The sequence below is a fragment of the Miniopterus natalensis genome, chromosome 14, assembly GCF_054644295.1.
Source record: "Miniopterus natalensis isolate mMinNat1 chromosome 14, mMinNat1.hap1, whole genome shotgun sequence".
In the NCBI taxonomy this organism is placed as follows: Eukaryota; Metazoa; Chordata; class Mammalia; order Chiroptera; family Miniopteridae; genus Miniopterus; species Miniopterus natalensis.
The window spans coordinates 19,282,107-19,302,876 of record NC_142094.1 but is presented as its reverse complement, the minus strand read 5'-3'; the positions used below and the strand labels follow the sequence as shown (position 1 = coordinate 19,302,876).

General features: G+C 34.0%; 1 protein-coding gene across 4 annotated transcripts in view; it reads left to right on the top strand.

The window, feature by feature from the left end:
- Nucleotides 1-20,770, top strand: part of ADK (adenosine kinase) — a 404,427-nt gene that overhangs the window by 253,790 nt on the left and 129,867 nt on the right. For all 4 annotated transcript variants that reach the window (XM_087824314.1, XM_087824312.1, XM_016224045.2 and 1 more), the window contains exon 7: nucleotides 9,164-9,334. In XM_087824314.1, the coding sequence (XP_087680440.1) occupies nucleotides 9,164-9,334 (171 nt within the window). The remainder of the gene's footprint in view (nucleotides 1-9,163; nucleotides 9,335-20,770) is intronic.

Sequence of the window (20,770 nt, the reverse complement as noted above, 5' to 3'; positions counted from 1 at the left end):
GAAAAAACACCACACAAACAAACCACAAGGCTCCTAAAAAGCAGTGAGGACCAGGAAACGAGGGTTGCACTATTTAATTCAAACCCAAGCTTGAAGAGTTGTGCATTGCCAATTAGCACATCCCATTATTAAATATTGTAGTTATTTTTGAATGAAGTAAAAAACATTTTTTCAATTTATATGTATTATTTTTTTAAAACAGGCATTAAGTTGTTAAGATTATAGTACTTACTAAATTGTTTGTACCTGACAAAAAAAACAGAACTGTTTGATATTTCTTAGAGCACCATAAATAATGACTTATACACTAAGGGTGCTATGAACTGAGAAAGTTTCATGTCCTCTGGACTAGAGAGTCGTCCAACTCTTAACATGAATATGCTCTTCCTTTAGCATGTGAAAATGCAGGAGCCCTATTGTTTTAATAGCATTTTAGTTACATAAGGATAGATCTAGAGTCTGAATACAAATGTAATTAGATATTTAAAAATTATCAGTACACTATAGACTGTGCTTTGTGCTGTAGCAAACATAAAAATAACGAGTTACAGTCAAGTTAGGGATGTAAGACAAATGGAAGTTGCTTATATTATTAAGTAAAATGAAATAAATGCTTGTGATTATTTATTGTGCAGTATTACATATTATGAAGTTTCAAAGAAGAATGAGTACATCTGATGGTGGGAATGCAGTAAGTCTTTATGGGGTGAAAGTTCGATTTTAAATAGGCCTTGATGGAAGTAAAAATTCCAACAAGTAGAGGTGGTGGATATTTCAGATATATAGAACAACATAAAGACTTAGAAGATTTATTTTGGGAGAAGCAAATCATACTATGATTGAAGAAAGGACATATGCTGTGGAGTAATAGAGGTTACAGCTGGTTTACTATGTAAGTTGGAATATTGTGGTAAGCTTTGAATGCTGGGGTGTGAGGCATTTGGATTTAATTTACTAGGAAAAGAAGAGTGATTAGGGTGATTAATCTGTCAGCAGGATATAGGATGATTAAATCAAGGAGAGAGAGGGGAGGCAGGGAGAGCTTTTGTAAAGGGAATGATGGATTTTGTTTTATGTATTTGTATTTCAAAGGAAATACCAAACTGTATATTGAAGTTAAAGAACATACTTTAGTTCAGCATTGTAACTAACAGCTGTAACATGAAACTCACCATTCATGAAAAAACAAAATAAAACTTTCTAATGTTCTTGCTGTTATAGAAATAATATTAATAAAATTTAAATATGTATGGAGTTTATATAATATGTCAGGCATTGTATTAAGCCCTCATTTAACTCTCACGGCCTTAAATAGGTATTACTATTCCCATTTTTCAGATGAGAACAAAGAGGCCTAGAGAACTTAAGTAGCCCAAAATCACATAATTAATAAGTAGGCAGGTTGGCAAAACTGTTAAAAATAAGTGTACTTGTTTGTTTAAACTCTCTGGTGCTGAGAATTGAGTGAACCCTTCTCAAATCTTGTCAAATTAATATAATTTATCTTAGACATGGCTCCTCTTTTATTGTTGTTTTTCAAATCACTCCTGATCCGTAATACCATTTCTTTCCCCACCATGCTCATATGTTTGATATGAGTCCTATATCCTTGAAAAATATATCTTAAGAGTATGAACTATATAGGCTGCCTAATCTGATCTATATATTTCTAGTTTATTGCTTTTAATCTCTGTAGAAATGTGCATTCACCACATTTCCCTTATCTTTTCCCCTAGAAATGGACTTCAAGGATACCTCACTTTCAGCATAGTTGTGATCAATATGCTCCTATGCGTCTCCCTAAAACCCACTTCTTTCCACTTTTTCTTTGTTGCTGCTTATTATGTGCTTTTTGAGGGGGTTATTTCAGATGGAAGAAAAGCTGACTTCTACATTTATGGTATAGTCAAGATTGCAAGTATTTTAGTCCTTAAAAAGATTAAAATATATGTGAAATGTGTGATTTCATTGATGCTTCCAAAAGCAGCCACATAGGCAGGAAGATCTAAATGAACCATTCCATTTGATGCATTACATTCCACCAGTGGTGACATAAGCGTTACAGCATTCACGAGTGTATTTGTTCTGGTTTTCTTCTAGTGATTCTATTGCTGCCATTGATATGAAGTAGTACGTATCATATAACATTGTAATTGTAAATGACTTACACATTATCTTAATGGTTGTCAAAGTCAGTATTTTCCTTACAAGAAAATAGAAACTATGTTTTGTCATAATTCATATTTGATTCCCACTCCTGCAAAGAAATACATTTTACATTCTCTGGGAGATTTACAAAACATGTAGGACCCATTAAGAGGAAGAAAAACATGCTATGTGGTGTTGTATTTGTTATTTTTTACTTCTAATTTATTTCATTCTCTCAACCTCATTCTCTGACTAGTGTTACTGTAGCACCTTCGTTATGGCATGGAAAAGAGATTAATTATGTTCCTTAGAACGGACAACAGTGGTAGGTCTTGAGACACAGCATCTGGTACTCTCAGCCCTCCCTCATCAGTGCTAGTCTAGGTTTGGTGGGGCTCTCTGATTGTCCAAATATTTTTTGTTACCACGCATTCTTCTTTATTTTCACTTTTGCTGCTATGAATAGTGATTTGTACTTAACAAAGTCACTAATCTCATATTTAGTTTGTTCCTTTTTAGCCATCTATCTACTTGAAGAATGTAAATTTGCAGCAGTTTACCTGCTCTTGCTGTTGTTTATCAAATTAAACCTCTCACTGTTTATGCACATCTCTTGTTTATGTAGAGATTTCTTTAAGTGAACAAAATAGTTTTACTTTTTAAGCAGTTTTTACCAGAAGAGCAATCAAACCATATTACTCAAATTTGAAAAATAAAAGATACTTAAATTATCCATAATTTTTAAACTCAGATTTAACCATTTTTACTTTTGGTGTATTCTCTCCTAGTTTTTTGTTTGTTTGTTTGTTTGTTTAATTCTCACCTGAGGACTAAGGATATTTTTTCCATTGATTTTTAGAGAGTGGAAGGGAGAGAGGAAGGGAAAAGAGAGAGAGAGATAAACATCCATGTGAGAGAGACACGTCTATTGGTGGCCTCCCAAATGCACCCCAACTGGGGGCTGGGATCAAACTTGCAACCCAGGTACGTGCCCTTGACCTGGAATCAAACCACTCACCCTCCAGTGCGCAGGCCAACACGCTGACCACTGAGCCACGCCAGCCAACGGTCTTCTTTTTTCCCCTATTCTTTTTTTTTTTTTTAATGTATCTTTATTGATTTCAGAGAGAGGAAGGGAGAGGGAGAGACAGAGATAAAAACATCAATGATGAGAGAGTCATTGATCCAGCCCGCAACCCCAGGCATGTGCTCTGACCGGGAATCAAACCCTGATCACCTGGATCCTAGGTCGATGCTCAACCGCTGAGCCACGCCCAGCTGGGCTCCCCTATTCATTTAATGTAGTTTATAACCATATTTTATACACACTATTTGTATGTCTTATGTTTCACTTAACATTGTGTAGCATAAACATTTTCTCTTCTGCAACCTAGTTTTCATAATCAACACTTTTAATAGCTTCAAAATATTCTCTAGAGCAGCACTAACCAGTGGAAATATAATACAAGCCATGTATAGAATTACAAATTTTCTAGTAGCCTCATAAAAAAAGTAAAAAGGAACTGATAAAGTTAATGTTAATATATATTATTTAACTTAGTATATCCGAAATATTTCTCATTTCAACATGCAATCATATAAAATTATTATATTTTTAACATTTTTAAAATCATACTAAGTCTTTGAAATGGTGTCTGTTTTACATTTTTAACACAATTCAGTCACTAAATTGACAAAGGTCAAAAAATGAAATATGGTCCTACCAAAACAATGAAATTGTGTTTAGCAGAAAAATATTTTGCACCTCTTCCATTTTTAAATTTAAATAAATTAAATTGAGTTTCACAGTCACACTAGCCACATTGCATGTGCTTCATTAACTACGTATGGGTCGTTATATTTAAAGTAGCATTAAATAAAATTTGAAATTCAGGTCTTCAGCACTAGCCACATTTTAAATGATCAGTAGCCAGATTTATAGTAAGTTTATATGCCATTCCTTACTTGACTATTTATTCCTCTATCATTGAATATTTACATTGTTCCCAGATTTTCAGTGAAATAAATAGTATGCTGATACATTCATGATTGTGTGTTTTCCCATATTTTGGATTATTTCCTTAAGATAGACACTCTCAGAAATTGTTTATGGTTTCTCGTGTGTATTTTCAAAGTATTTTCTGACACCAGTAGTAGTACTGGTGAGCTCTCACACCAGTAGTAGTAATTTATTAATTTCACAAACCTTTCTTATCATGGAGTACTTCCATGTCGTTTCTCAATCTGCTAGAGAGGAGTATTTGTCTATATACTTATTTACTTCTGTGTTTCCCTTTCTTAATGGAATACTTTTTCATGTTCTTGGTTTATCTATTGGCGTCCTAATATTTGTTTAATTTTTAATCTATTTTTAAAGTTCTTTATAGACTAAAGATATTAACCCTTTGTTATATTTACTGTAGATATTTTCCCTTGTCTTTTGTTTGTTCCCCCACTCCCACTCTGGGACTGGAAGACAACCAACTGAAGGTTTTAATTTTTGTATAGTAAATCTTTAGATAATCTTCCCTCTCTAGGCTTGTAAGTCATTCCCACTCCAGTAGTTTGATATTTACTTCTGTTTTATTACAGATTGTCTATGTTTTTAAATAAGAAGAAGAAAACTATTTAATCAAACTGGAATTTATATGGTTCTGTACTCTCAAGGAAAGAAACCAAATTACAAGTTCTTAACCTTCAGTCAAATCCAATGCTTACCCATTATTTATAGATGAGCCTCAAGGGACTACTGACCCACTCCTACTGCCACTGCATGTAAAATTTTGTGTATATGTGTGTCTAGATAGACACAAATAAACTAAAACCCACTGGTCCAAATGTTTCAAAATAATATGATCTCTTTCTGCCCTGTTGTATTCTGATCATAGTATTTTTCTAAGCAAAGGCCTTTTTTTCCTATATCACTGTGTATTCACAATTGATCACTATAAGGCATGGTTACTCTGTGTAGCTTTATTTCCTTTTGAATCAATATTGTTATATTTCCAAGATTATAGATAGCTAAAATTTACATAAGTTATGTACACACACATTCACATCTATTCCTCAGATAATTGTTAATGGAAATGATAAAAAGAGTTAGTGCTGTTAAGTAAGGACAACTAAAAAGAACCCCAAATGTCACCCTGAATTAAGGTAAGCACAGATGAAGAACAAATGAGCATTCCTTGCCTATTCTTTTAGTATATTAAACAGCTTAATTTCTTCCATTCTCCTGTGTTTCAGCTATCCTGAGAAATCATTACAGTGGTTGAATAACAAATCTATGTATTTGATTTCTAAGCATTAAGTCTGGCTCTGCTAAATGGTTCTTTGGATCTGCCTTAGTCTTTCCCCATCCCTCCCACTCTTGCCTTTTTATTTTGTTTTCTACTTTAATGGATAAAATTGTCTCGCTTCATTCTCAATTTTGATTAACATTATCCAAACCTTTAAGTGTTAGAATTCCCTCTGCTTTTAGTTGCTCATGGGACAAAGAGTAGCAAGGTTAACTTGTAGACTGAAATCCCTAATTTTAAAAATCACAAGATTTTCTTGATTATATAGAGTATTTTTCTAAACTATAGCCATATAAACTATTGGCCTACTTTTATTGCAAATCTAACACTTGGGGAAAATTTTTTTTATAATGGTACTGTTTTTATTTTCTGTGATACTACAGTCTGGAACATGTGGCCTAGCAAAGGATATAAATCTGGAAAGAAAAATTATGGTTGGCATCAATTTTAAGTCTTTGCACTCTAACAGAGCACAAATCCTAAATTGTTTAAATACTAAATATTTACTTAAAGAAAAACAAGAGGCCATTCAAAATGGAATTAATTTAAATTGTGAATTTACCTCATTTAAAAGCTTATAGTTTTTTGTATATTCTTTATAAAATTTACAAATGGAAGTTATACTATCCACATCACAATAATCTTGTGTTGCATTTTAAAGTAAAACACACATACAACATGCACACATTTGGAATGAGGCCAAATTTAGACTCCAGGGGCATACTGTTCTGTACCGTAAATTACAATCAGATGTATTTTAGCACAGATCAAATTTTCAGTCTGAAGTTGGTGAGAAGCCTAATTATTTGACCAGGTTACTATTTATGTAGACCATTCTATGGCTGTCTGTGGTTAATCCACAGCTGGCAGAATGCTAGCTCTGGGAGGTTTTTATTTCATGCTGGAACAGTTTGGGGAGAAATGGGGGGGTGGGGGGCTTTAAACTCTTCTCATTAAATGAAAGACTAAAAAGCAAGTACATACATATTACTATGGAGACAAGATGCTACATAAACTGTTCCTTTTAATTCTCCAAGTGACAGAAATAGCAAAGGAAACAGCTTGGGTGCTCATAGTTTGCAAATGACATGGTGGTTGGTTAAAAAAGTAAGAGGAAAACACTTGAAACATAATGTTACCTAAGACAAAGACTTGCTACCTTTTAGAACAATTGGATATTGGTAAGAATTAATGTATTGGGATTTCTAAATGATGATAAAATATTATGTTATGATAGGAAAATATTTTATTAGAATTTTATTAGCAATACTTTAAAATAATAAAAGACCATTATAGTGTAAAACTCTGTTAATATATCAGCATTTATGAGGGCAATGCACCCTTCAAAGATAAATCCCAGTACACATGGCTCCTGCCACAAAATTAATTTTTTAGTATTCTTTTAATATTCAGTTTTAAAATTGAAAGTAAAACATCTTTTTTTCTTTTTTAAACTTTCTAAAGTTTGCATGATGGAAGTGATTAGTCCCTTAGTTGTAAATGAATATTTCAGTAGTGTTTTTGGTACCTTTTAAAAGAAGTTTCCTTCACATCTTCTAGGTTACTCTTGGATTTATGAGCTGCTCTTCCCCCTCCTGGTCCCCACTGCCTCACTTCCTCTGGCCCCTTGCTCTGCCTAATTACTCTCCCCTCGCCTGCTTCTTCATTCTTCTTTTTCTCCACTAGACCCTTTTGTTGAAGAGCAAAAATGCTCAAATTTGTTGTTACATTTTTAAAAGCAACTCTCTCACCCCCTTTCCCCACCAAAAATACATTTCTGTTCTTTTCTTCTCTATTGTCTACTCAAACTAGGAGTGTTATCTCTGGAGCCATTTGAATCCAACCAAGCTCCATCATATATAAACTCTGACCTGAGGAACATTTCTTAACTTTCCTACTTACTTTCTTTATTCATAAAATGAAAATAATACCAGTATCCACCTCATAAGTTTGATGTAAGGAAAAGTGATAATAACTGCATTAATGCCCATAAGCTTTTAGTATAGCACCTGAAACACAAGAATTGCTCAGTAAGTGTCAGATCATTTTATTATTATTCACTGATAAATCTCCCAAAATAATTTCTAATCCTTACCCTATACTTTCTCATTCCTTCTTTAACAACTGTCCCTTTTTACCTTCATACCATAAGTACTTTCTCCCAATCATCAAATCCTGTGGCTTTTGCTCAGTCCTTTCTTTCTCTGTCCATTAATAGCATTGGGTGCCTTTAAGTCTCTTCTTGAGGTTTCCCTTGTTAGTTTTCTCTTTCATTACTTTTGCTGTCCTCATTTCCCTCATTTATTTTTATTTTTATTTTTATTTTTATTTTTATTTTTATTTTTATTTTTATTTTTTACTGTCCTCTTGTTCTCTCCTTTCCTTTCCCCTTTCCACTATCCCCTAATTTTTGTTCTCCATTCTGTCCTTTGCCCCCTCCTTTCTCCACTCTCCCCATTGGTAATTACCACCCTCTTTTACCATCACCTTCTCCTTCCATGGCCTTTCTCCTGAGCCCAACTTTCTCATACATGTATTAGGGGGGCCCTTAACACCTCAAATACAGTATAAACACAGCTGGACACTTTTTATTTCCAAGCCAGGTCTAATTCTGGATGTTTTTATTTCAGTTAATGGTAGAACCAGATTCAGAATCTCGATCATCTTCTGCCTCGCCCTTTGTCTCCCACATCTTAAACAGTTGCGAAGTCCAGAACGCTCCCAGTGTGATTACCTTTTACAGAGCCAAATGTAGACTTTTATTGACTGTTGGTAAACGGTTGCTGTTCACATTAACATTTCTTTAAATTTTCTTACAAGCTTGTTATTCCTTCCTTTCAAGGAAAACCTCATTACCCATTATCCATTCCCACCCCACCTAATAGACTCCTAATCTGCCACTCAAGGCCCTTTGTGTTGTTGCCTAGCCGGCCTGTCCAGCTTTATCGTCTATTGTCCTTTACTCCTCCACTCATTCACCATTCATACCAATTTCCTATATAAGCATCCATGTCTTTGCTTATGCTTTCTTCATCTAAAATGCATAGATATATTTAAATACTTTTATTAATACATAGATATAGATAAATAGCATTTTATCAGACATAGATAAATAGCATTTTAAAATATAGCTTTCCTGACATGAAATTTTAATTATTTTTCTATTTTATTACTGAATTATTTTATTATTTAACATTTCTAATTCAGATCTTCCTAAAAAATTTGGTTTAGATATTCCATAAGGTAACAAACTATGATCTTAGTAAACTAATTTAATTTTTAAACTAATTTAATTTTTAAATAAATATTATGTCACTTTTACAAGAATACAAAGTGTTTCTGAGAAGCTAGAAGGATATAATCTGCCTTCATTACTATTTCTCTAATTTAAATGTAATTGTCTTGAATGAGACCTTTCAAATATTTTTTCTTCATGTAGATTTCCAGCATTCTTTTAGTATTGAGTATACAAATCTAATATGAAATAAGTAATGTTATACTCTGACATAATGGCACATATCAAGCAAATAGTACTCATATGATAAACTTTTCTCCTAATGAAATGCTGCTGTTTCTGCCTTGCATTTTATAACTGTATTTTAAAGTGTGTATTATATAGGCTTTTTTAATTTTTATATAGGTTTATTTTATTCTCACTGAGAGTGACTCTGGGAAGATTGCATTTCTAATTTTTCCTTCTTTTTTTCTTTATCCAGGGCTTTTTTCTTACCGTTTCACCAGAGTCAGTGTTAAAAGTGGCTCAGCATGCTTCTGAGAACAACAGAATTTTTACTTTGAACCTGTCTGCACCATTTATTAGTCAGTTCTACAAGGAACCATTGATGAAAGTTATGCCTTATGTCGACATACTTTTTGGAAATGAGACAGTGAGTTACTCTTTTTTTTAAGTACCTGGGGTTTTTGGTTTCTGGTTTGTGTATAAGTTTAGAAATATATAAATAAAAAACAAAATATTTACATAAATATGTTTGAGAATTATACAACATAACTTGCCTAAGTTTGGAACACACTAAATCAGTATTTCCTTCAGTATATGCTAATTTCTTACATAGTAAAAAATTATTTTTTAAAGGTAGATTATTGAGGTTTATAATTTACATGTAATAAAATTCACTCTTTTTTTTGCCATACATTTCTATGCGCTTTTGCACATGCATAAACCTAACATGTAACCATGACCACAGTCAAGATAAAAACCACTTTCATCACCACTCCTTTTAGTCAACCCTTCCCCTCATCCTGAGCCCTTGACATAAACTGATTTGTTTTCTGACGAGTAAAATAATGTTTTCCTCTGAAATTTTCATGGATTAAGGTCAGAGACATCTAGTCTAAAATAAATGTTTTATGCAATTAAGCTCTTCAAAGTGTGAAACTATTCAGTTTAATAAATTATGAGTAAATATTGTTATGTTATAATTTGTATTAAACTTCTTTACTAATAGTATCATTTTTGCTAATATTTGTATGTTATGTTTGATGGTGATGAGTGGAATTTCATTTCAACTTTTGCAGCCTTTTCTTTTTACCAAGAATATACTTTAATTCTAAATTAGTGGAAACTAAGTTTTTTTGTTCATTTAGTATTTAGAGCTTCTGTTTAACCTGTATACTTTTAAATTCCAGGAAATAGGAAAAAAAGAGAACTTTAATGTATCTTCATGTGACCTGGGGCAGTATTACTTAAATTTCATGAATCTTGAGGTCTTTTTGTGTAAAGTAAAGGTGTTCTATTAATTATACCAGAAGTCTATGCTGATTCTAGTTCCATGGTTCTAACATAGTTTGATTGTATTCACGGATTTTGTCTGCCTAGAATAACGTAAAATTTGACCTGGAAATAATTTATGAAATCAGCCTGGGTGATTACTAATAAGAATATGGTAAGAATATCTTTAAAGTCACTAACAAGTCCAAGGAAATGATACTCTTGATGATTTACAAACTGACATAATGGCAAGGAATAGTGGTAAAAGCCTTGAACTCCTAGGTATCTGTATTTGACTCCAATCTATGTTTTAGATTTTCCTTATTACTAGTTTTATTTTCTGAAGGGCAATGGAAGTAACTAGGAAGAGTGCTGCTCTAGCCCTTTAAACAACATGAAAGAATTGGTCCTCAGTATGGCAGTCTGAGAATTTGGGGGAGAAGCTGATGCTCAGAGTTCTTTATAGTCATAAAAGATCAGACTGGCAATATTTAAGTAGATGCTCTAGACTTAAAGAAGACAAACTTTTTAAAACCTTTTAAAAAGATAAATATGATTTCAAAGAATCAGACTTTCATATAAAGACAACTTGAGAGGATAGAAAACCATAAAAAATTCAATTCTGACTTTATAATCTCAAATGACCTTAGGAAGAAAATGGGGAGGAGCCTTAAAAAACATTGCAGAGCACACAGAAAACCCTTTAATAAGAGCTTTGATTTGTAAAACACAGGGGGGTGAGGGGAAGATGGAAAGCATTTATAAAACCAGGAAACAATGCTAAACGTTTGGCAGAGATATATGAGAATAGAAGAGAATAGAGGACCCAAAATGATTAGGTTTACAGAAAATACTGATGATATCAAAATGGTCCTCACTTTAAAAAATGTCTCCAAGTGCACAGGCAACAACAGAAAAAGGAATTGGACTTCATCAAAATTTAAATTTTTGTTCATCAGAGGACACTATCAGGAAAGTGAAAAAGAGAACCCGTTGAGTGGAAGGAAATATTTGTAAATGATATATGTAATAAGGGATTAATAACCAGAATATATATTTCAACAAGAAAACAATCAACCCAATTCAAAAAATGGTCAAAGAACTTAGGAAACATTTCTCCAAAGATATACAGTAAGCACATGAAAAGATGCTCACTATCGCCAGTTATTAGTGATAGGCACATGAAAACCACAATGAGATACCACTTGGCACCCTGCATGGCTAATATAAAAAATATAGAAAAGGTTGACAAGGATGTGGAGAAATTAGAACGCTTGTACATTGATGGCGGGAATTGAAATGCTGCAGCTGCTGTGGAAAACAATTTGGTGGTTCCTCAAAAAGTTAAACATGGATCATATTACCCTATGATCCAGCAAGTCCACTTCTGCTTATATACCCAAAAGACCTGAAAGCAGGAATTCAAATACTTGTACACCAGTGTTTATAGCAGCAGCATTATTCACAGTAGCCAAAAGGTAGAAACAAGCCAAATGTTGTCCCTCAACAGATGAACAGATAAAACAAAATTTGGTATATACAGCTGACTCTTGAACAACATGGGTTTGAACTGCACAGGTCCACTTATAGGCGGATTTTTTTTTCAATAAATATGTACAGTACTATAAATTTTTTTCTTCCTTATGATTTTAATAGCATTTTCTTTTCTCCTGCTTCCTTTATTGTAATAATACAGTATATAAAACATATAATATACAAAATATGTGTTAATTGACTTTATGTTATAAGTAAAGCTTCTGGTCAACAGTAGGCTATTAGTAGTTAAGTTTGGGGGGCATCAAAAATTATACAAAGATTTTCAACTGCATGGGAGGTTGGTGCCCGTGATCCCCATGTTATTCAAGAGTCATTGTACATACAATGGAATATATTATTCAGCCTTAAAAAGGAATGTAATTACAATACACGATACAACATCACCAAACTTTGAAAACATTATGTTATGTGAAATAAGCCATATACAAATAAACAACTATTGGATTTTCCTATAGGGTTTCCACTTATAAGAAGTACCTAGAATAGTCAAATTCATACAGGCAAACACTAGAACAGTGGTTACCAGGCACTGGGGGAAAGAGAGAACGGGAGTTATTGTTCATGGATACAAAGCTTCTTTCTATTTGGGATGACAAAAAGTTCTGGAAATGGATAGAGATAATGGTTGCCCAACATTGTAAATGTAGGTTATGTTACTGAATTTAACACTTAAAATGGTTAAAATGGTAAAAGTGTGTGTGTGTGTGTGTGTATTACCACATTTTTTAAAAAAAAAAGATTCTACAAACTGGTAAAGTTGAAGTTTGACTGGAACTTAGTATAGATTATATTAGAAATTCTTTTTTCCTGCCCAGAAGAGGAAGTGGTAAAATCATAAGCTGCCACATGGCTACAAGTCATGTATGTTTAATTTTTTGGCATGATTACTATCCATTTGAATTCATTTCAGTAGATATATAGTACCTATTATGGCAGACCAATAAACAGTGGATGTATAGTATATTTGAGACAATCTGTCATAATATGGATTATAGAATAGTAAATATTGGATATAGGGCAATTAGACATATTTGGTATTTTGTTGAACCAGTTTCAGAAAGCCTGCTGATAAATAGATTTTTAGTGCTATGCCTCAGTGTTTACTCGGAGCTTTGGTTCAGATAAAGCTGTATTTACAGAGAGTGCAAACTCAGAGAATGCAAATAATGCAACACTTTAACAAATGTCAGATAGGTTGAATGTCAAAATGAGACTTAAAAATTCTAATAGACTGGAAATATCAGTTGAGTGATGAAATTTAATAAGGATAAATAAAAATGTTACCATATTTTATTATAAAAAGCAAATATGATATTGTGAACTTTATCTATTTAATCTCATCTCTAATTGTTCTTCTCCTTGAATACTCTAGTAATAATGAACTATCTTCAGTTCTCCAAAATAAAAAAGGAACATTTTATTTCTAAAATGCAGTAAGTGTAAAATGTATTTCTCAGGGAATGCTGTTTAGCCTTTCTCTCCCCACCGCCCCCCTACCCCCAGAAATCAAACCTACTGTGCTTAGTTTAAATTTTCAAAATGTCAGTACTTAGCTAAAACCAAATACAGTTGGCTCTTATTTTCTCCCTGATGATACTTTCCTTTTTTCAGAGAGTCATACACTAGTAATGACACTTTAAAGCTTTTCTGATACCCTTAATATTTTAAAAAATGCCTTGTCCACCAAGGTTATCTCTTTACAGGTGATGAAGGACAGTGATCCCTGTGAGAAAAGAAATAAATGAGGAGAGCCCTATGATTACCCTTATGCTTAGAGCAAATTTCCAGGCCACAGCACATAGAGGGGAACCTTCGTCACTATCTGTTGAATTGAGGACATCAGCTGGAAGTTAAGGAAATCTAACAGCTAGACAGCCAGAGTTTGCAAGTCAGAGTACCAGACAGGAAACAGCTGCATAGGGAGAGACACAGAAGATTTGCAGAGTCCCACCTAAACCTTCAGCTAAGTACTGATCAGCATGTATTTGAGAGGAAACTAACGAAGATTGGGAAAAAATTAGAAGGAATAATGCTCAGAGTGCACATAGGGCCTGTAACCATTCTTGTTTCACTAGCCAGAGTGAATAACCTCATAATTCACGGGGCTTCAGACAAAGTACTCAGAATACTAAAGGGGCAAAATTAGTCTGGAGTAGAAGCTACTGTAGTCCCTCCTGACAATATTATTCTAATATAATTGACAACCTTTATGTAATGGACAAATGCTTTGAAAGACATAAAGTACCACAGCACACTCATGAAGAAATAGAAATAGGGCTATTTGGGTTATCTGTTAAAGAAATTGAATTTTTAGTTAAAACCATTCCCACAAAGAAAACTCAGGGGCCAGATTACTTCAGTGTTCAATTCTACCACACATTTAAGGAAGAAATAATACCAGTTCTATACAAACTATCCCACAAATTGAAGAGGCAGAAACACTACCACAACCAAAGAATTGAAAGAAAACTACTGACCAATATCCCTCATAAACATAAATGCAAAAACTTTTAAGATAGCGTTAGCAAATCAAACCCAACAATATATCAAAAGGATAATTCATTATGACCAGGAATGCAAGTTTGGTTAAACGTTTAGAAAACAATCAATATAATTCACCTTAGTAAAACTAAAAAAGGAAAAAAAATGCTCACTTTAATAGACACAGAAAAAACATCTGATGAAATCTAACATCTATTGATTATAAAAGCCCTCAGAATACTAGGAAAAAAGGGGAACTTTCAACCCTATAAAAAACAGCCACAAAAATTGTACAGCTAACATTTTACTGAATGATGAAAGAGTGGATAGTTTCTTCTAACATAAGGAACAAAGGAAGGATATTCACATTCTTTACTTTTCTTCAGCATTGTGCAGTGCTAATGAGGCATGAAAAACATCTAGATTAGAAAAGAAGTAAAACTTTATCAAACACCATGGTAGTCTTGGTAGAAAATCCTATGAAATCTACAAAAAGCTGTTAGAACTAAAAATGAGCTTAGCAAGGTTGTGGGATACAAGATAAACATACAAAAACCAATTATGTTTCTCTATATTAGCAGCAAACACCCAGAAACTGAAAATTAAAAATACTATTTTTGATACCATAAAAATATATGACATTCTTTGGAAGTAATAGATGTGTTCCTTAACTTGATTGTGGTGTGGTTTCAGGACTTTATACATGTGTCAAAACATATCTAATTATATACTTGTAATTTGTGCCAACTATTATATGTCAATTATATTACATAAAGCTATTTTGAAAGTATATGTACTGTGTGATTACAAATAGGAAAAATTAATCTAGAGTAGTTCAAGTAAAAAGTTCCACAGAACCAATGTTAAAATGAAGAAGTGCCAACTTCTTAAAGTTACAAAGGGTGTCCACAAAAACCATCATTTAATCTGCATAGCAATTTCTTGGCTGCTTTTCTATTGCATGTAAAGTTTCAGCTTGAGTCATAGAAAGTACTCAGTTTTTGTTAGATGGTGTTGGTAGTGTTATTAGGCATGTTGACTCCTCTTTTAATTAAGTTCCACTTAACTAACTTGCTTGGATAACATGCAGTCCCCATTCGCTTGATAAAATATGACAAGTGGGACCAAGTAATGAAGGAAAGCTTGTTGCCATTAGGTTATTCTCTGGTATACCAACTTTTCTTCCTACAAAATTGTTTACCAAGAATCCATTTATTTCTTCCTAAGCCTTTTTATGCAATCTGTCTTCATTATGTAATTATTTAATTACTGTATAATCTGATAAAATAGGAGTACAAATAGAATGAGAATTAGTTTAGTGAATTAAGTTTAGGAACAAAACTCAATAAAGACAAATTGCTCTTAAAAGTTGCTCTTGAATTAGATGTGGGACTGAAAAGTATGAAAGATTAAAGGAAGAAAAAGACTGGAACTATCTTCACTCATGGAGAGCTTCATGAATGTCTAAGTTTTTACACTAAAGAAACTGAAACTGGAATTCATAAACTATGAATTACGGATTTGGTTCTGTAAGAAAGACACATACTAAAAGTCTTGACCCTACTTTAAATATTAGCAAATGATGTATCTTTATATCTTAATTATTGTTTAGGCTTTTCCCTTTAATTTGATCAATTTGCTGATTTATTAGCCAGTTACTGTTCCTTCAGTTTCCTCATATATAAAGTGAGGGATTTGTGTAGAAATACTAGACAATCGTTCAAATTTTATCTTACAGTTTAAAAATGATTTTTAAAAAGGATTTGTTTTCTCGCATATTCTAATTTTCAGTAACAGTAACCAATTTTACCATAAATCAGCAAAGTCCTTGTTCTGAAGCCTAAAATAACTTAAGGCCTAACATACTAATTTTAGATATTTTTCACTGTTAGAGTTACAGGTGCAACTGTAGTACCTTTCAAGCTAGGTTTTTCCCATCTCTCACCCCCACTGTTTCTTTTCTCTGATTTAGCCACTCATCTGTTGATAGATACTGTGTTTGTTTGCACCTTTCAGCTTTTGTGAGTAATGCTGCTGTGAACACCGATGCACAAGTTTTGTTTGAGTCCCTGCCTTCAAGACTTTTGGGTATATACCTACAAGTGGAATTGTTCCTAGCGTTGGGGTTCTCGGGTTCCCCAAAGTAGAAATCAAGAGAAAACCCTAGAAATTTCCAGATAGAATTTATTAAACTTATGCTCAAGCACAAGGAAGGCAGCACAGAGGAAAGGAAGATCCTCTGAACTGGCTCCAGGGCCAGCTCTGCCTGGCTGCTTTTATAAACTGTGGACAAAGCGGGCTTGCACAAAAAGGCAGGCTTGCGCAAAAAAGGTAGGCTTGTGAAGGGTTCAGGGAGTGGAATTTTCCATGTCAGGGTAGGGCTACTTCCTCCTTCTGTCAGGTTGCTTGGCAGATATCTCCCTGTCTGAGTTACGGGGGCAAGATGTTGGTGTTGCTTATCTCCACCACCCCAGTTAGGTCACAGAGTGGCAAACCTCGATCATCTGTGCATGTGGAACAGTGGTTTCGACATCTTCTGGCCACCTGGTCTTAACTTGGCTTCCTGGCCTCCCAGTATTTTTCCATTCCCGGGCTAAAGTTCCTATACTGTCTCAGAATCACTGGATCATATGATAATAATTCTGTCTAACTTTTTGAGCAACCACCAAGTTGTTTTCCACAACAGCTGCACCATTTTACATTTCCAACAGCAGTGAACAGGGGCTCCCGTTTCTCTGCGTCCTTGCTAACACTTGTTATTTTCCCTTTTTCATAATAGCCCTCCTCATGGGAGTGAAGTAACATCTCATTGCAACTTTCATCTGTGTGGTTTACTTTTAACTGAGAAGTAGAAATGCATAGAAACATATTTATATGTTTCCTCAATTAAAAACTCTTGGTAACCTGTTACGTTGCATTTTGTATTTTTAAAGCGCACATCTGAATGTATTGGTTGGCTTGTTAAGGTTGTTTTGAAACTACTTTAGTATATAAATTATTTAGATGTTACATTGTATTTTTAGTTTATTTCTGACATCTTCAAAGTTTAAAACATTTCCCTTCAGCCACAACCATTTGTTAGCTAGACTCACATGCAATCAGCTTAATAAGGGCCATTGGACATGCTTGTAGTTATACCCATTGATGCCTGCTAAGGCAAGCTGCCGTTAGCCGTTACCTAGCAGTATATGACTAAAGAACTTGCTTATTCTTCTTGTTTTTCATTTTTATTAAATTAAGACATTCTTTTGAATAGTGTCATCTTGTAAATGGTTCTTGCAAATGGTTCTTAAGAGTAATACCTTTCAAGGCTCCATAATCACTAGATAATTAACCTGCCAGGATTAAGTACACTCAACTTTGCCTCAGGATGCTTAACTCTCAAATAAGGTCAATTATCTCAAGATAATAACTGCTTTGTCAAGAGTTACCACTTAATTCCACAGTGAAACGTCACATCACCAGTACTATGCACTTTAAGATAATTTAAATAATAAAATACAGCTTGAAAATTAGGCAGAATTCAGTTTAGTTATTCCATACAGATTAAGAATGATCCGTTTTATATAAAACTCCCCCTCGTAGGCCTAGTATTTTGAATCTCACTTTATAACCTAGTATAAAGGTTATACATTGCTCTGTTTCATCAGTCCTTTTGCCAGCAATATTCTCACATTGTACATCTTCTTGCAGGGAAATCAGTTTTAAATCTATTGACCTTACAGAGGATTCAGTATACAGGGTGCCCCCCTCCCAAAATGTATACACACAATGTCTGTAGATTCTGTTACATTTTGAAAATGAAATGTATTTTAATAAACGCTGCCTTTATATTTATTCAAAGTGTGTATACATTTTTGGTACACCTTATATTAAAAATCTCTAGTACATACCAGGAAAATTGAAATTACTGTTTCCTTCCTGAGTGATGTTTTAACTTTTTTAAAAATATTGATTTTATCAATGAATGAATTACAAAACAATGAACAAAATTCTCCAGTTTGTTGTTGTGGTTTTTGTTGTTGTTGAGTAGCTCCTCAGTCATACTAGGACACTGATGTACAGTCAAAAACAGTAATGCTACTTGACACATCAGGACATTTTGAAAGAAACATAAAATTGGCTTTAGGTATTTGAATCCATCTTTTCTAAACATGAATAATGGCTGTATCTCCTTATATCTAAACCCTAATCATCTTTTTACCAAGCCAGATGGAATAGGTTAGCTTTTTCTTCTTTTACATGTTTTTGTGGGAAGGGAGATTACACCGTTAAATTCATTTTAATCTTTCTAATAGCCATTTATTCTTTTTTAAAAGACAATATAAAAATTAATAATTTGAAAACAGCAACAGTGCTTCTAATTGTAAATAACCTTTGATGAATTCTTATCTGAAGTAGTCTGTCAGTTTCTATACATCTGTGAAATGGAAGTCATATGCTATTTCAGTATGAAAATCTGTGTAAATCTTTAAATTATATGTGTCCAATATGTATAAATGCTATACATACATATATCTTCAATTCAAATATTCTCTCTTTAGTTAGGAGACTTTCTGTTCTTTGTAAAGGTATTTTTAATTTTTGGAAACACTTTTTTCCAAAGTATATGCACATTTTATCCTCAGAGAAATTCTTCTTTGAATTTTTACATCTTTTTGTCAAATCTAATTCCTTAAGATACATACTTTCCAAACATTTTCAGAAAGCTAGGATCTGTCACCAGATCCATATTCTGATAGTAGATGAGATGGTTTCTCTTTTCATCATATTGATACCGTTGTAATGAGTTAATTATTAATAATAGGAAAAGAGTAAAGGGGGAGGCCAGACATTATAAGCATGGTCATTTGGGCAGCTTCACCAGGAAGCTGTAATTTCACACTCCCCAGGGAACCACTGGTCCATTCCCTGCAGATTACTGGGGGAAGGGACTGAACAAAGGGGAGATGGGTGCATGCACAGTGAAGTTAGAACGATATCAGGAAGGTGCTGTCAGTCAAACTTGGGAACAGAGATTACTGGCCAGATGAGGTGGGGCCAGTGCAAGACCTCAATAATTTAGGAGTGCATGATCCCCTAGACAAAGGAATTGTCTCTCTTGCGCGCTCGGCTCTTGGCTCTTGTGTGTCCCTGACATTCGCCTGTGTTCCCTCCACAGCCGCATGGCCCACAGTCATGTGGACCCCACAAGCAGTGGACTGATGCACTACAACTGGGAACAAACTAAGTTAGCCTGATACTGGATTGGACTGTGCCCCTACATGGAGGGAAAACTTGGGGCAACAGCTTTAATTCTAGCCCTGTTGAAATCACAGCTACACTTCTTCCATGGTGGGACAGAGGGAAATGGGACCTTGGAAACTCAGGGATTTAATTCCACAGAAATAAAGTTTTCTACAATATCTCATCCTCCCATGTCAGTCTCAGAAAATTCTTTTTCTGGGGACATCGGGAGAAGCCCACACCCACCAGCAACCAGTCGGGACAAGGAGAGCTCTCTCTCCAGTGATAACAGTATCAAGATGTTCCCAATGTGAATATGGGGGATGGGGCTCTATCTAAAATAGTAATATCTCTTTTTTAAGTAAACAAAAGTCCCTTGTTTCTTCCAAGGAATAATGGACATCACTTTCCTGATGCTGTTCATATAGGTCTTTCCATTTTCTCTTTGGTATAAGCAGCAGGAGGAGTCTATGATACAGACAAAAATCCAAGATCAGTCAAGGAAGGTGGAAAGGGATGTTTTCAGAGATGATACATAACCCCTTCAAAGAAATAAAAATAAAAACTTATGGTACTCTTATAAAATCCTGACATATTTATGTTTTCTGCTGAGGATAAAATTTCAATTAAGACAGGGCTATGGCATCGTAAGATTGTTGCTTTGCTCCTGGATTCAACTTTCTCCTTAGGATCTTTCTGATGTACTTTACTTATCTGAAAGAGAGAGAGACGGACAGAGAGAAAGACAGATTGATTAATTCACTGTAGCACAAGGGAGGCTCCTAAAGTCAGTGCAATGTTGTCAAGATGTGCTGAGGGAGGGATTGAGAAAGAGCCAAAGGCTATTTAACTATATGCTTTGCACCTCCCTTTTTTTCTACTTAACTCTCTCCTTCCCTCCTTTTGTCTTCTGATCCTTACCAACATACCCTTCCTCTCCACTCCCTTCATCTCCCTCCCCTTTACGAACTACACTGCCTCTCTAAAGATGAAAGGTTTTTAAATCACCCCCAAACTACCATCCATGGTTGCTAAAAAGCCCTGCAATTTGAAAGGTTTAAATTGCTAGGGAGACAATCCTATTTTATGCAGTAATGCCTTTTTGTGTTATTTAGTATTTTAGTAAATCTTTTTATTTATATGATTGTTTCAGTTACTGTGCTATAAATTTGTGACTGTTTTAGTATAATTTGTCTAATATGCCATGATATGAGTTAATATTTAAAGTTCTTATTTAATGCACTTTAAAATGTTCTTATTATTGAAATTATTTAATGAAATTGACTAAAAACTGTACACTTATATGATAATAGAAGGAGCATTGGTCTAT